This window comes from Nasonia vitripennis, assembly GCF_009193385.2.
Source record: "Nasonia vitripennis strain AsymCx chromosome 1 unlocalized genomic scaffold, Nvit_psr_1.1 chr1_random0009, whole genome shotgun sequence".
NCBI classification, from domain to species: domain Eukaryota; kingdom Metazoa; phylum Arthropoda; class Insecta; order Hymenoptera; family Pteromalidae; genus Nasonia; species Nasonia vitripennis.
In genome coordinates, this window is record NW_022279596.1 from 1295659 (window position 1) to 1308897 (window position 13239).

General features: G+C 31.0%; 2 protein-coding genes across 10 annotated transcripts; both read right to left on the reverse strand.

The window, feature by feature from the left end:
- Positions 1 to 96: 96 nt before the first annotated feature.
- On the reverse strand, positions 97 to 5341 carry LOC100678780 (HMG box-containing protein 4-like). Of its 9 annotated transcripts, none has more exons than XR_004345150.1 (7): positions 3445 to 5341; positions 1690 to 3279; positions 1376 to 1612; positions 1158 to 1287; positions 997 to 1072; positions 775 to 906; positions 97 to 693 (listed from the first exon to the last, which is right to left on the reverse strand). XR_004345150.1 is itself a non-coding variant. In XM_008206267.4 (7 exons), exons 4-7 carry the CDS (start codon positions 1449 to 1451, stop codon positions 353 to 355), a joined length of 843 nt encoding a protein of 280 aa, XP_008204489.1. In that variant the 5' UTR covers positions 1452 to 1487; positions 1571 to 1612; positions 1690 to 3279; positions 3445 to 5243; the 3' UTR covers positions 97 to 352. The 9 variants fall into 9 exon arrangements, 6 of the variants coding, with proteins under 6 accessions (XP_008204489.1, XP_008204488.1, XP_016842957.1 ...); XR_004345149.1 differs by having other exon boundaries at positions 1376 to 1493; positions 1571 to 3279; XM_008206267.4 differs by having other exon boundaries at positions 1158 to 1487; positions 1571 to 1612; positions 3445 to 5243.
- Positions 5342 to 8054: 2713 nt separating this feature from the next.
- LOC116738633 lies at positions 8055 to 12930 on the reverse strand. The gene is made up of 2 exons (XM_032601388.1): positions 12158 to 12930; positions 8055 to 10118 (listed from the first exon to the last, which is right to left on the reverse strand). The coding sequence occupies exon 2, from the start codon at positions 10116 to 10118 to the stop codon at positions 8241 to 8243; it is 1878 nt and encodes a 625-aa protein (XP_032457279.1). The 5' UTR covers positions 12158 to 12930; the 3' UTR covers positions 8055 to 8240.
- Positions 12931 to 13239: the final 309 nt, after the last annotated feature.

The window sequence follows — 13239 nt, forward strand, 5'->3', positions numbered from 1 at the left end:
TGTCAGTGACAAAACTGATAGTTACTTTTTAACTCATTACGATATAAAGAGGTATGTGATTTTGACCACTGTTTTCCCAAAATGAAAATACTATTATTTTTCTAAAACTTGTTTCTCTTGACAAAAATGTTGAATACATCACAAACAAATCTTTTACTTGTTTTTTAATCCTTATGGCTACTACAATACAAACAATGCAATAAACTCTCTTTTAATCTCGTTTCATGAAAACATGTTTATAGTATTCAATACAAGTGTAATTTCTATGGCATAAAATTTATAATGAGACGAAATTTAAATAATTATACTTTAGTAAAATCGTTTGAATAATGAATGATTTGTACTTTTCTTTTTACAAACCAGGCATGATATAAGCAATATTATCTAATGTTTTCAAAAATATGTCTGGATTGCCAATTTTTAGAAATGGAATATGTTGAGTAAGACAAAGCAAACTAGCCATTGTACACAAAAGAGAGTCCATTAAAACAGTTGTGTAATCTGATTTTGATACTGGTTTATCGTGTTGTTTAATTTTAGTACCAATTAGTATAAGACTTTCTCCTAGTAAACTGAGATGGGCAGCAATATCAATAGCTTGTAATTTGAAAGGTCTTGATGCTTCTTCAATAATAAATGATTTTCCTTCATATTCTGTAGTTCCAATATCATTATTACATGAAGCAAGCCAATCTTTTTTCATTACCTGAAAATCGTTAAAAACTTAACAGTTCTATTTACATTGAATTAGATTTATTATGTAGCTATGCGTACCCATAACACAAAGCTTTCTGAAAGAATCAGCTTTTTCTGTTAAACGCTGTGCTCGCTCATGCCAATTATTTCTATTTTGAACGGACATTTGCGTCCACATCTCACCTAATCTTATGGTCATAATTGTAACATCTATAATTTATTTTTCATTCGAATAAAAATATCGCTTAATTTTATTATGTCCACTCAAAAATATATTATTGCATGTAGTTGTAAGCTTACCCATATGAGGATATTTTTTTAAAATTTCTAATTTCATTTCACTTGACCAGAGCCTATATCCAGTATATGCACAATTCTAGATTTAAAATAATATAGTTTTACATCAATAAATCATCACATTAATTATGTATCATATTTAACAATTATTTGATTTTTCATACCTCGGGGAATACATTAGTTTTAGTTTCAATCAATGTATTAGAATAGTTTTCTGTACTCTGCTGCTGTAGTGGTAAATCATGTTTGGGTATTAAAAATTTTTCATCGGATTCTGTACTGTCCTCATCATAACTTGTATAATCAGGAGTAAGTAATTCATTATTAGTGACTGTTAAAGAGGAATCTGTTTCAAAATTATTTAGTTGCACATCATTCATACTTGATTTGCTTTTCATTGAGTTAGATTCATAACATAAAACTTCATTGGAAATCTCTGTCTGATATTGTGCATTCATATTTTCTGTTGTTGTTTTAGATTTTTTTGATTTTTCCTGAAACTTTGAAATCTTAGTTTTTTTGAGTTTATTCACTTTAATATCAGAGTCAAAATGTATCAACTTGGATGACTTCTTACAGATTCGTCCACTACGTGGTACTCTTGTCACATTATTACAGTCTATACAGGATTAACGTTTTTTTTTTCTTAAACCATTAAAAAACACATTGCTTTATAACACTGATTTATTAACTTACTATTGGGATCCTACTGTTTTGATGTCGACGCCATTCTTCTTGACCTTGTTTTCCGGCAGAATTCTTTTGTTTTCAAGAAAAACAATGACACAATTCTATTCAAACCTTAATAATTAAAGTAACGTAGGTATCAGTGTATCAAATAACGAACTGATAAAAAGTTTTTAATTCAATATTTATGGTAGTTACTATTATTATATTTTCACGACTAAACCGAGCAACCGAGTTTACGGTTCGAGAGTAAATGCTATAAATCCTCTTGATACACGCCATAGATACTCATTACCTATAGGTACCTAATAGTCCAGTAAAATTAGCTGTGAAATCGCCCTGCGGTAGAAATGGCTGCATTTTGGATATTTGGTAAATCGGGGTCGGAAAAGCCGATTCTGAAATTTGCAGCTTCCTAGAATGAGGGGTTCTATGCGAAAACAGCATGCAAAAGTTATTTTTGCTCATATCTCGAGATCGGCTTGACCTATGAGAAAATGGCTGGTATCAATGGAAAGAGCGTTAAATTTTGCATTGAAAACGATTTTTTAATCGAATCCGATGAGCGCAAAGTTCCGAGATAATTAATGAAAAAGAAATTTGCTTGGTGTAGAGGCAGGGGAGGGGAGTGAGCAGACGACATGGCCGCCGCCGCTCTCTCCGCGCGCAGCGGTGGGACGGCGGGAACCGAGCCGCGTTTGAATGCGTCATGCGAAAATATGATTTTTGATTTCGCGGCGACACCCGGAAAACTTATTGTATGAACTTTTTATTAATATTATCGAAATTAGCTATATAATTATCAAGTATGTATAGTTAATTATGAATTAAATAAGTAATAAATGTTCTCAACAATATAGCTATCCAATGAGCGGAAAAATTACATTACCTTGCATCCCAAATTTGATTTAATCGTTGCACCAATGACGCTGAAAAAATGAAATAGTCATATTTCATATAACTTTTGTATGCGCGGCAGCGATTTCTTTAGTTTGAGTTACCCATAGTACATTACGATACAAGGCGATGAGGCACATTCTGGCACGGCGGGGTTAAGCGCCCGAGCGTAGCGAGGATGCTTACGCCGTGCTGGAAAGTGAACATACGACACGAGTATCGAACAAATTATTATTTGAATTTGTGTTTTTTTTACCTGTAAGTAAATTATTGTTGAAAAATTTACGATAGCATTTTTTAATGTTATTATGAAGCAACATCAATAATACAAGGATAAAACGGTCAAAATATAAATAAATATGATTATTGTAAAAATTTAATATATAATAAAATGGTTATATTATTCTAGTAAATAGAATTGACAAAATTTTTCAGCAAAATTTTTTAATTTTCAGTTTGTGATTCATCAACATCTTCTTGTAAATCATTTATTTCATCATTCCACATATTTTCATTATCTTCTATATCATCTATATCATCTTGTCGCTCTTCTGTATCACTCTCAAGTATGACCTTATGCGAATTTGAAGCATTTTCACGGCTTTGGCCATTGCAATTTTTACAACTGTAACTACATTTTATGCCAGCCTTTTTGCACGAACATCGGGATGTGTTACAATTTGTTTTACATCCACAAAATATCTGAAAATCAAGTTAATTATTTTTTCTTATCACAGTAAATATTACAATAGAAAATATCGAATAGTTCACTAAAGTAAATATTAAATACGTCATTTGGAAATTATTTTCAAAGAAAAATTAGACAATTTCATATAATATATTTTAGGATAACATATAATAACTCACCATCTCCAGTAATTCGACTGGTGCAACTGGTTTAGGATTCATAATAGGTAGTAGCATATTACTCGTTCTCTTCCATCCCCATAATACTGGATCTAAATCGAATCCAAGCCAAATCTGCATTTGGTAATATACTCTTTTAGCATGCTCTCTTAATACCGAATCGGTAGGCGGTAAACACGATAAAGATAATTCTTTTTTTGCAATTGCTGTAGATGTGCAAAATATTTTATATCTTAATTCATGTAGAGTCAGTTTTTGGTCATCTGCACCATACATTATTATCATAAGTTTTTCAGCAACTCTATATATATCGTCGACATTTTGTAATGGCTTATAAAATATGGATATTAATTGTTGCAAGTCTTCATTTTTTTCTAATAATGTTATAATACTTTTTTTACCTTTATTATATATAGCACTTGTTGAATCACATCCAGCAAACGCATGAGCAAATAAAATGTATTTTTCTATGATATTTATTTATGATCTCTGCTTGAATATAATTCATTTTTCTTGTTCGGTGACATTTTATAAAAATATATTTTATTTCCACCGATGCAGTGTGTAATTAGTAAAATTAACAAATCTATATCATTGCCGACCACTGAAACGAAACTTTCATTACTATCTTTTAATTCTATGGCCGTACGAATAATTACAGTGTCTGCATCTTCTTCTGAAATTTTTGTATGAATGTTATTTTCCTCTAAATATTTTGATAGTAAATCCACAAAATTTAGTTTATTACTAATGTTTGAAAGAAATTTTGTCTGATTCATTGTTACCATTTTATCTTCAGAGATATCGATATCGGCTGCGACGTTTTTCTCTCTCCGACAATATCTTTCATATGATTTTACTCCGATATATTCGTTGTTATATCCATCAAAAACAACAGTAACACGTCTACCAAAATGTTTAATGATATATGATAAATATAATTTAAAAACTTCTTTGAATTTCTGGCTGTGGGGCCAAACTACAGCATGCAATAACCAGCCTCCGTCTATGACATATATATCTGATGTTTGCAGCGCTAGCAACCTATTCGAAGTTTTAAATAACGGATAAAGTTTTGATTTCTGCGTTTTTCTCATTTGTCCCTTTTCGTTGAATAAGCTTAGCGGATATGGCGTAAGCTCATAAGAAAAAGCTTCGCGTGTTTTTTCAGCGTCTCCATTGAAAATGACACAAATTCTTTGAAATAATAAGTAAATATCAATAGTAGATACTTCATGGTTGTAATCCAGATGTATTCCAATTGCGGCACTTGCTAAATTGTTAACTTTATATATTTTTAACATTGTAATATTGTCAGCATTTTTCCCAACCATATCTTCCATTCCTTGCAGTCCTTTTTCAATAGCCTTATGACAATCTATATTTGGTCCACCAATTATTCCTGTAGAAAGCGATACCAAAACATGTAGATGATTGAAAGGATTATGATTTTGCAGCCAGGTTACAAATTCGTATATGTCATTGTTATCTCTCTTCATTCGACTCTTAGAAAGATCAACATGCTGTTCACTATTATTCGATTTCATTGCACAGTAATTTTCCAAACACTCCATTACATTAAACGCTGACGGCATGGCAAATAAATAACGTGCAACAACGCCAGGAGTGACACCTCGACCATGCTTTAAATCTGTACCGAAAAACCTATTTAATGTCTGCTCAATTATCATGTCACTCCATACACCAGACCACGCTTTATCTGATCTACGTATAGTGAAATAGCCATCTTTCGTATAACGTTCAAATTCTAAAGGATCCATTATTACATCTAAATTTGCCATATCTTGAAGATAAATTTGAGCACTTTTTGCATAAGCAAAATGACCACTTGAGTAAAATAATGGTAACATATCTTTAATGCTTTGTAAATGTAGATTCCAATCGCCTAGGCGTTCTGCTTCTATAAACTGTAAGGCTATGGTGACACATTTGAAATATTGTATCCACAATTTTGGCGTTGGACCCTTGCTTTCAATGTTATTTAATTTTTGTATGAATTCTTCTGATAAGTGTTTCATAAAATTATTACTTTTACAGTCTTTTATCAAAGGAGGGTTTTTCATCCAATTACTAAAAAATTCATTAATAAATTCTTCTACTCCAGCTACGTTACTCATTGATTTGCAGATAATGATAGCTATAGCCGTGAAGCTTAAAATGTGAGCTCGTACTGCTCTTGAGAATGCATGACCCGCAAGCATTTTTTTAACGGATTCTGGAGCATATACTACGGACCACATTTCTTCGAGTCCACTTCCGTCCATGATGTAACCAATTGCTCCTAAAAATGACATTAGCAAATGGAAACCTCCTAAACGAATCACGACATCTTTCAATTCACCATTTTCCGACTGTGCAACAATACAGCGAGCTTTCCAATATAAAGGTTGATCAAAAGTGATCAAAATAGTTCTTTGATCTACTTTACGAGCTTCTGCAACTGCATAATGCAGAGCCGTATTTAATGTAGTTAATTTGGACGGTGGCTGGTTTATAAAAGGTAAGCAAGTTATGTTGGATAATGCAAATATTTTATCTTGTGACAAAATTTCCATGAAGCCTTTCCAAGACGGTAAGATCGAGATTTCCACAGCTTTACCCCATGCATATCCTGTATAATGCTCTGGGAAAATTGGCCGATTGCCTAAATGAAGGTTATTCACAGAAATATATTTGATATTATGCAACGCATGTGAATCAATTTTGCTACAGGGGTATGTTTTTATTTGTTTATACGAAGCTATCTCTGCAGCTGTTGGCATTTTTGAACATTTTTGTGAACCACCCTCTACCACAACTTCAAAATCTGGAGTATAAACTGCGACACCTCCTAAGCAATGAAACGTTTCGTGACCATCTAATGTTCCAACATTATGGTCAGTATTGTCGAATACAAACTGAACAAAAGCACTGTCAATATGTTGAATTGGTGGATTTACTATCGTTGAGGCTTCATACATTTGAATACGTTTGTAAGAAGCACTGATACCAAACTTAGACAGAAGATCAATCATTAGTCTCGATCCCGTTTTTCTGTAAATATAAATGCCGAGAGCTAATTGTAATTTAGAAAGAAAAGCTCTTGGACGCAGAAAGGAGACTATAGCATGAGCAATAATGTCGCTTTTCACTTGACTATTTTCAATATTACTGTCCTGTTTTTCTTTAAAAAGATGATTGAGAAAATTTTGCAGTAATTCGGGTATTTCTGAATTGACGTTGTCCAAAAATTTTTGCGCAGGTGGATAAGATGAATTTTCATATTTCGTACTCACAATTTCAGCTCGAAGAATTTCTGCAGCGAAATTTACAACAGCATTTTTTTCAAAATTGTCGATTGATTTCTTACTGATCCAATCGCTATAAATTTTTGTTAAGTTGATTGATTTATAGTAAATAAGTGTTTCTCGGCCACGATGTTTTAAAATGAAAATATCTTCGTTATATTTCTCTTTTAATTTTTTGCATAATACTTTGTTACTTATACCTGTATCAATTACATCATGTAATTCCGATAAAAAGAATTGAAACTTTCCACTTTCTTCGATGTAATTGTATATATTTTCAATTAAATCATCCGTTTCATCATTAAAATTACATGGTTCATTGTCCATGTTATATGGTTCAGTTTCTTCTTCTGATGGCATTAAAGATTTATGTAAAAAGGATTTATAGCAATAATAATGGTACCTAGGTTTTGTTTCTTCAAGTGATATACCCCCCAATCGATTCAGTACCGACATACCGAGATCGTCATTTCTTTCAGAAGCAACATTCAAAAGATTCTGACAGGTATACGGGCGTTTTAAGTAGCTAACTTTTTTATGAGAAGGATCTAATACTTCATTGCAAATAAAGCAATATTGGTCAAACTTATAGTCATCTGAAACACTTGCTGTTGACGATGACGGCAATGAAAATGAGAAATTTTGTGCTGGCGGAGATGGTAATGAGGAATCCCTTTTTCTTTTACTTGTCTTCTGCGGTATTGCCGAATAGCGCTTTCTACAAATTTCATGAAAGCTTACACTCTGTTTTCCTATCCATTGTTTGAACTTTTCATCCTCTCTGCTTTTACTTTTATTTATAAAAGTTTCTAGACCTTTACTACGAACTTGAACGATATCATCTGTATCATTTTGTAGTAGTTTGTCGCAAAGAGTGCATATAGTTTCTTCACACATATTTTCGTTTTCCATTGTTCAAACAAACTAAAAATTAGAATTTTTAAAATTACAAATTGAAAAAAAATTGAATGTCAACCATATTAATTTCTTGACAATTTTCAATTTTCATGTTAAACATTTATAGCAAAGAAACAAAATAATAAATTCATTAATAAATCGCACCTAATTCTCTGGCACAAATTTTCTTGCAACATTAACAAAACGAAAAAACACACTATTTTCTAATTATGTTGTAGTAAGAACAACAAGAATGAAATTTTATATACAGAACTATACGAACAAAAACTTTTTCAATTAATTTTTATTTTAAATTTATTGATAATATTGATATTATATAAGGTATCATAAGTTGATATTACATAAGGTCATCATGATTATTACAAAATACTTTTTAAACTCTTATATAATTGTTATATTGCATGCTTGTACAAGATGCGTTCAATTGTTAATATAAATAATATGGTAGTACAGAATAATGCAGTATAAACATCATATAGTTGTATGAAATATACTATAAATCTAAAATATAGCTTCAAATATATCTAAAATATTCAAATAGGATCATCACTGAAATTATACATAAACTTTTTATGATATTGGAGCACGTGCATCATATCGAACAATAGATCGATCATCTGCAGACGTTGATGGTTGAGCAGCAATATTTTCTTCGCGTATTTGGACATTCGTAGTTTGAAATGGTATAGCAGCTTCATTACGTTCATCATTATTATTTTTGCATTTCATACATATTGGACACAGTCGAAATAGACAAAATTTAAAAGCAATTGAAATGCAATTGAGTATTCCAGTTTTATAAAGGATATAAAATACTGAAATAGTGGCAATAGTATACATAGTATAATGAAAGATACTATAACCCGTAAGCAGCCGTGAATGGTAGTTATGATTAGATGTAATAATTTCTAAATCTTTCATGATATCTTCAATATTTTTTGCTGAATTTAAAATTTCAGAAGTGTCAACATTAGATGAAGTAAATACAGGTAGTTTTAAAGCTGATGTATTTAGAGCTATCTGCTCAACTGGTAGAAATTGAATGTTAATTTTATATTCTGAAATTTTTGTTTCATTGCCCTGACTTCTTGGTAAATACTTATGGTTCTTAGAGTATCCTTTACAATTTGAATTGAGTCGTAATATATGAGGCTTCGTAATAGTCACATATAAATCTGATTTAGAATCGCCGCAAGTTATGAATATATTTTCTTTATTGGTTGGTAAAATATACCAACTAAAACCATTACTCAGAGCCAAAACAAAATCAGCTTGCAAATCAAAATATTTTCTAGAACAGCCATTATCATCTTTGTATTTTATCAAATGTGCATAACAACTTTCTTCCTCGTTAAATGTATGAACGGCAGATGTTATCTCGCAAATTTTAAAATCATTTATAGATGTACAAACATTTAAATCAATTACGCTATACTCTGTAAAATTTGAATCGACAGCAACAGGTTGATTTTTAATACTGTCAAATATATAGTAACGTTTCCATCCTGACATGGGTATTGGTGTGAATTTGTACACAGTATAATCATAGCCAGTTGGTATTGGCGTATGAAATACATAAATAAGTTTACCAGCGGACAAAATAATGTTAATCTTACTAATTTTCATGTACATTACATAATAATTTTTATTTAAAGGAAATAGTAAGTCTTGGTGAAACCATTTTGAATGTATTGTGCGTAAAGCGTCCATAAATTTTGTGGGTGATATTAATCTAGGCGACACAACTCCAAGTTTTCCATCAATAATCGAGTCATAGATTAGATTGACATTACCTAATAAATTATCTATATGAATATTTAAATTTAAAATGCATTTTAGCATATTATCATTAAAAGAATGTTCATTCAGGACTGTAATGATTCCATCCTTGATAATTTTCATATTTTGTTTATAATTTTCAGTTATATTTATAAATTTGCGCAGAGTACTCTTGATAATGGCTGTTTGGTCATTTAAAAGTGTCGCTATGTGGCCCGTATGATTATATACGTCATCTATTTGTTTATCAATTCTTTCAGCATCGTCGGCTGACATAGTGCCAAATAAAAAATGTTGTATTGTTCCGACTATATTAAATAACCCTCTTTTTTCTCTTTTCTTATCGCTTAAGGAGACTAAAAAATCAATTTTTTGTTGAATTGAATAAAGACTTTTATACATATGATCTAACTCTATTCCATAAATGCACGGTTTAAATGTAGAACATTGATTTCGAAGATCTTGTAATGTTGTATTCACCTCATTTGCATGGCTTTCTAACTCAAGTATGTCAACAAAATGGATCGTCGTCCAAATCTCATGGTAAAGTTTGGCTTGAAACAGCTCTTCTCGTAATATTGGTGTCGTTATAGGTATTAATTCATAGGGTGAATTTTCATCTCCACGTATATGTAATAGAAAAGCTAGTGCAAATATCAAGCAAAACATCTGAAACAATGAAATTATAAGTTTTTTACAGATTTTTATTCGTCGCAAATTTTTTACTTGTTTTGCAATTATAAAATTTTTAACATATCCTACATTAAAAACATTTGAGAATGTTCTACGGTTTTTTACACATTTGAATTCAAATTTTTATACGAATTTTCTTTTACACATAAGTTTTTTTATTGAACATAAATAGATAATTAGTACTGAACATTTAATACAATAATATTGTACACAATGTTATTGTGTAGAAAATGTAATATTAATCATTTCTTTGTGTTCAATGTTTTTGATTATGGAAGCAGGTACGGAATGTTTTAAATAAAAGAAAAGAACATATATTCGCTTTTATGTGCTCTCTTCTTGACTGATCTAACTGGACTAACTATCGAAACCCATTCTTTGTACTTCGGAGGTCTCAGTATCCAAACTACTTATCTTTGTTTACGAATACGCGTGAGAGAAAGAAAAGGTTCGGTTTCGATGACGTACTATTGAAATGAATGTTATATATAACTTGATCATTGTTATGTATATATGATATGAGTAAACTAATTCCTGTTAAGCTTGATAAATAATGAATTGATATTGAAATTTTTGCATATATTTCAACAAATGTAAAAACATGCGTGTAAAAAGAATTCATATAAAAATTCGTGTTAAATTTTTGTGTATAAAACGAACCCTACCAACGAATGTTAAGAGTATGCAATGTGAAACTTTGAAGATATATTCGTCTAATGTATACAAAATTCTTGTTTTTCCCAATATTGGTTACCGAACATATTTGCGTAATTTTCGATTTCAAAGTTGGCAGGTTAATATGAAGCGAGGTAAAATTGTCGATGAACATATAAGACTGCCATGTTTTTAAAGTTTAGAGAATAAAATAAAAAACTACAATATACTCGTAATAATATTAAGAAGACCTATGCAAAATTTCAGCTTTCACGTAAAAATTTCTAAGAAAACAAGAGTAATATAAATATAATCCGAATCTCGTAGGCTGCTATAAATAAAAGTATTACATATTAAAATAAAAAGAATCAAGTACTTGTACGTGGTGCAATTGAACTTGCTAACCATGCATTAATATAAAGTATAAAATATACTACATTTTGCCGCCGGGAGTGCGAAATGTATGTACACTCGACACGTAAAATATCTGATTCGAGCTATTTAAACTGAACATCGTGTAATATGGACATTTTTAAAAATGAGCTTGATTTTACCTCTTAACACTCTATCTCGACTTTGATTTCGGCAAATCCCATATTACACGATGCAAAATTCAAATAGTTCGAATCAGATATCTTGCTTGTCAAGTGTACTAGCTTTCGACGCAAAAGTGCGAAATGTGCCAGTCTTCGACGCAAAAGTTTAAAATACTAGGAATGAAGGCGCGCTTCGCGCGCTCCTTATTCTATCTATGTCTAATAACCCTGGTAGAAAAAACAACATAAGTTTTGGGTACACTAATTTCTGCTAATATTTTTACCATATTACCTACCATATGTTACCATATTCTGTAATACTTTAAATATAAGTATATTAACAATGCCTAAAGTCGTTGTCGTTAAGGTCTGAGAAGTGAATTTGAAGAAAAGTTCAGTAGAAGAGTCAGTGAGTATAAGCCTATTATTACAACCCTATTCATTTGCATTGTAAAAAAGCTAGGCAATTGAAATTTTACACAGATACTTGATATGCTACCTATAAAAACATGTAAGTTTTCATTCATATTTTCACATTGAGGCACATGTGAATTTTTTAATTTGGCGGGTCACATTTTGCTTATAGGCAATTACGCAGTAAATACTATCTCTAGCACATTGTATTTTTGGTTTTCAGTGTAGTAGTCATTATTTGAATAATGTCATTATGTAGTGCGGACACTATTTTATTGCATTACAAACCTAGCATGTTTTTTCAATAAATATTTATTTTCTTTGCTATAAAGTTTTTAAATGTCAATCGTATTCAAATATTTTATCTAAATTTCTAGCATTTATATGAATAAATAAAATATGCGGACATACCGTAATTCTGAATAAATTCTTCGAAAATAATAAAATATTCTTCTAGGATTCAGAAACCAATCAATAAGCTGGTATCACAAATTAAAAAACTGTGAAGGCACACACTCAAAAAACAATAATTTTTTGATTTCTAATAGATTTTTAGTTAAAAATGACTCTGGAATACACTCTTTAGAGCACGATGTTACTTCGATGAGATACCAAAGTGTTCTGACCTATGATTAACCAGCTCGAGTAATGAACTGAGAAAGTGGCGTTGACATTCATAATTTATAAACATTTAGTATGCGGTGACAGGATGTTTGGATGAGTTCGGTTATATGATACGTCGCGAATGATTTTTTCCAGAGTGCATTTGAGACACTAGTATTTATATCGCACTAAATAATCTGAATTAAAATTTTTTTTTCGAAATTCTATTTCGAGATTACCAAAAATTTAGTAGTATATAAATTACGTTTCATATGTTTCATGCTTTCGTAAAATAAAGAACATCAAATAGTATAGTATAGCTATGATTTTGAAAATACTAATACTTTTTATTATATAGAAAAATCAAGAACCATAAAAGGAGTTATAAAAATAATTATATTTCAAAACGGAGTTGTTAATAAACACAGAGTTAAAAATAAATAAGTTGTGATGGTCAGGATCATTTATAACTTTGTATAAAAACTTTGTATAACTTTAAATTAACATTTTTATCTTTCTATTAAAAAATAGGTCTAACAAAAAAATTTTATTCAAGTAATTTACAAAGTTTGCTGAGTGTCGCCGCGAAATCAAAAATATTTTCGCATGACGCATTCAAACGCGTCTCGGTTCCCGCCGTCCCGCCGCTGCGCGCGGAGAGAGCGGCGGCGGCCATGTCGTCTGCGCACTCCCCTCCCCTGCCTCTACACCAAGCAAATTTCTTTTTCATTAATTATTTCGGAACTTTGCGCTCATCGGAATCGATTAAAAAATCGTTTCCAATGCAAAATTTAACGCTCTTTCTATTGATGCCAGCCATTTTCTCATAGGTCAAGCCAATCTCGAGATATGAGCAAAAATAACTTTCGCACGCTGTTTTCGCATAGAAC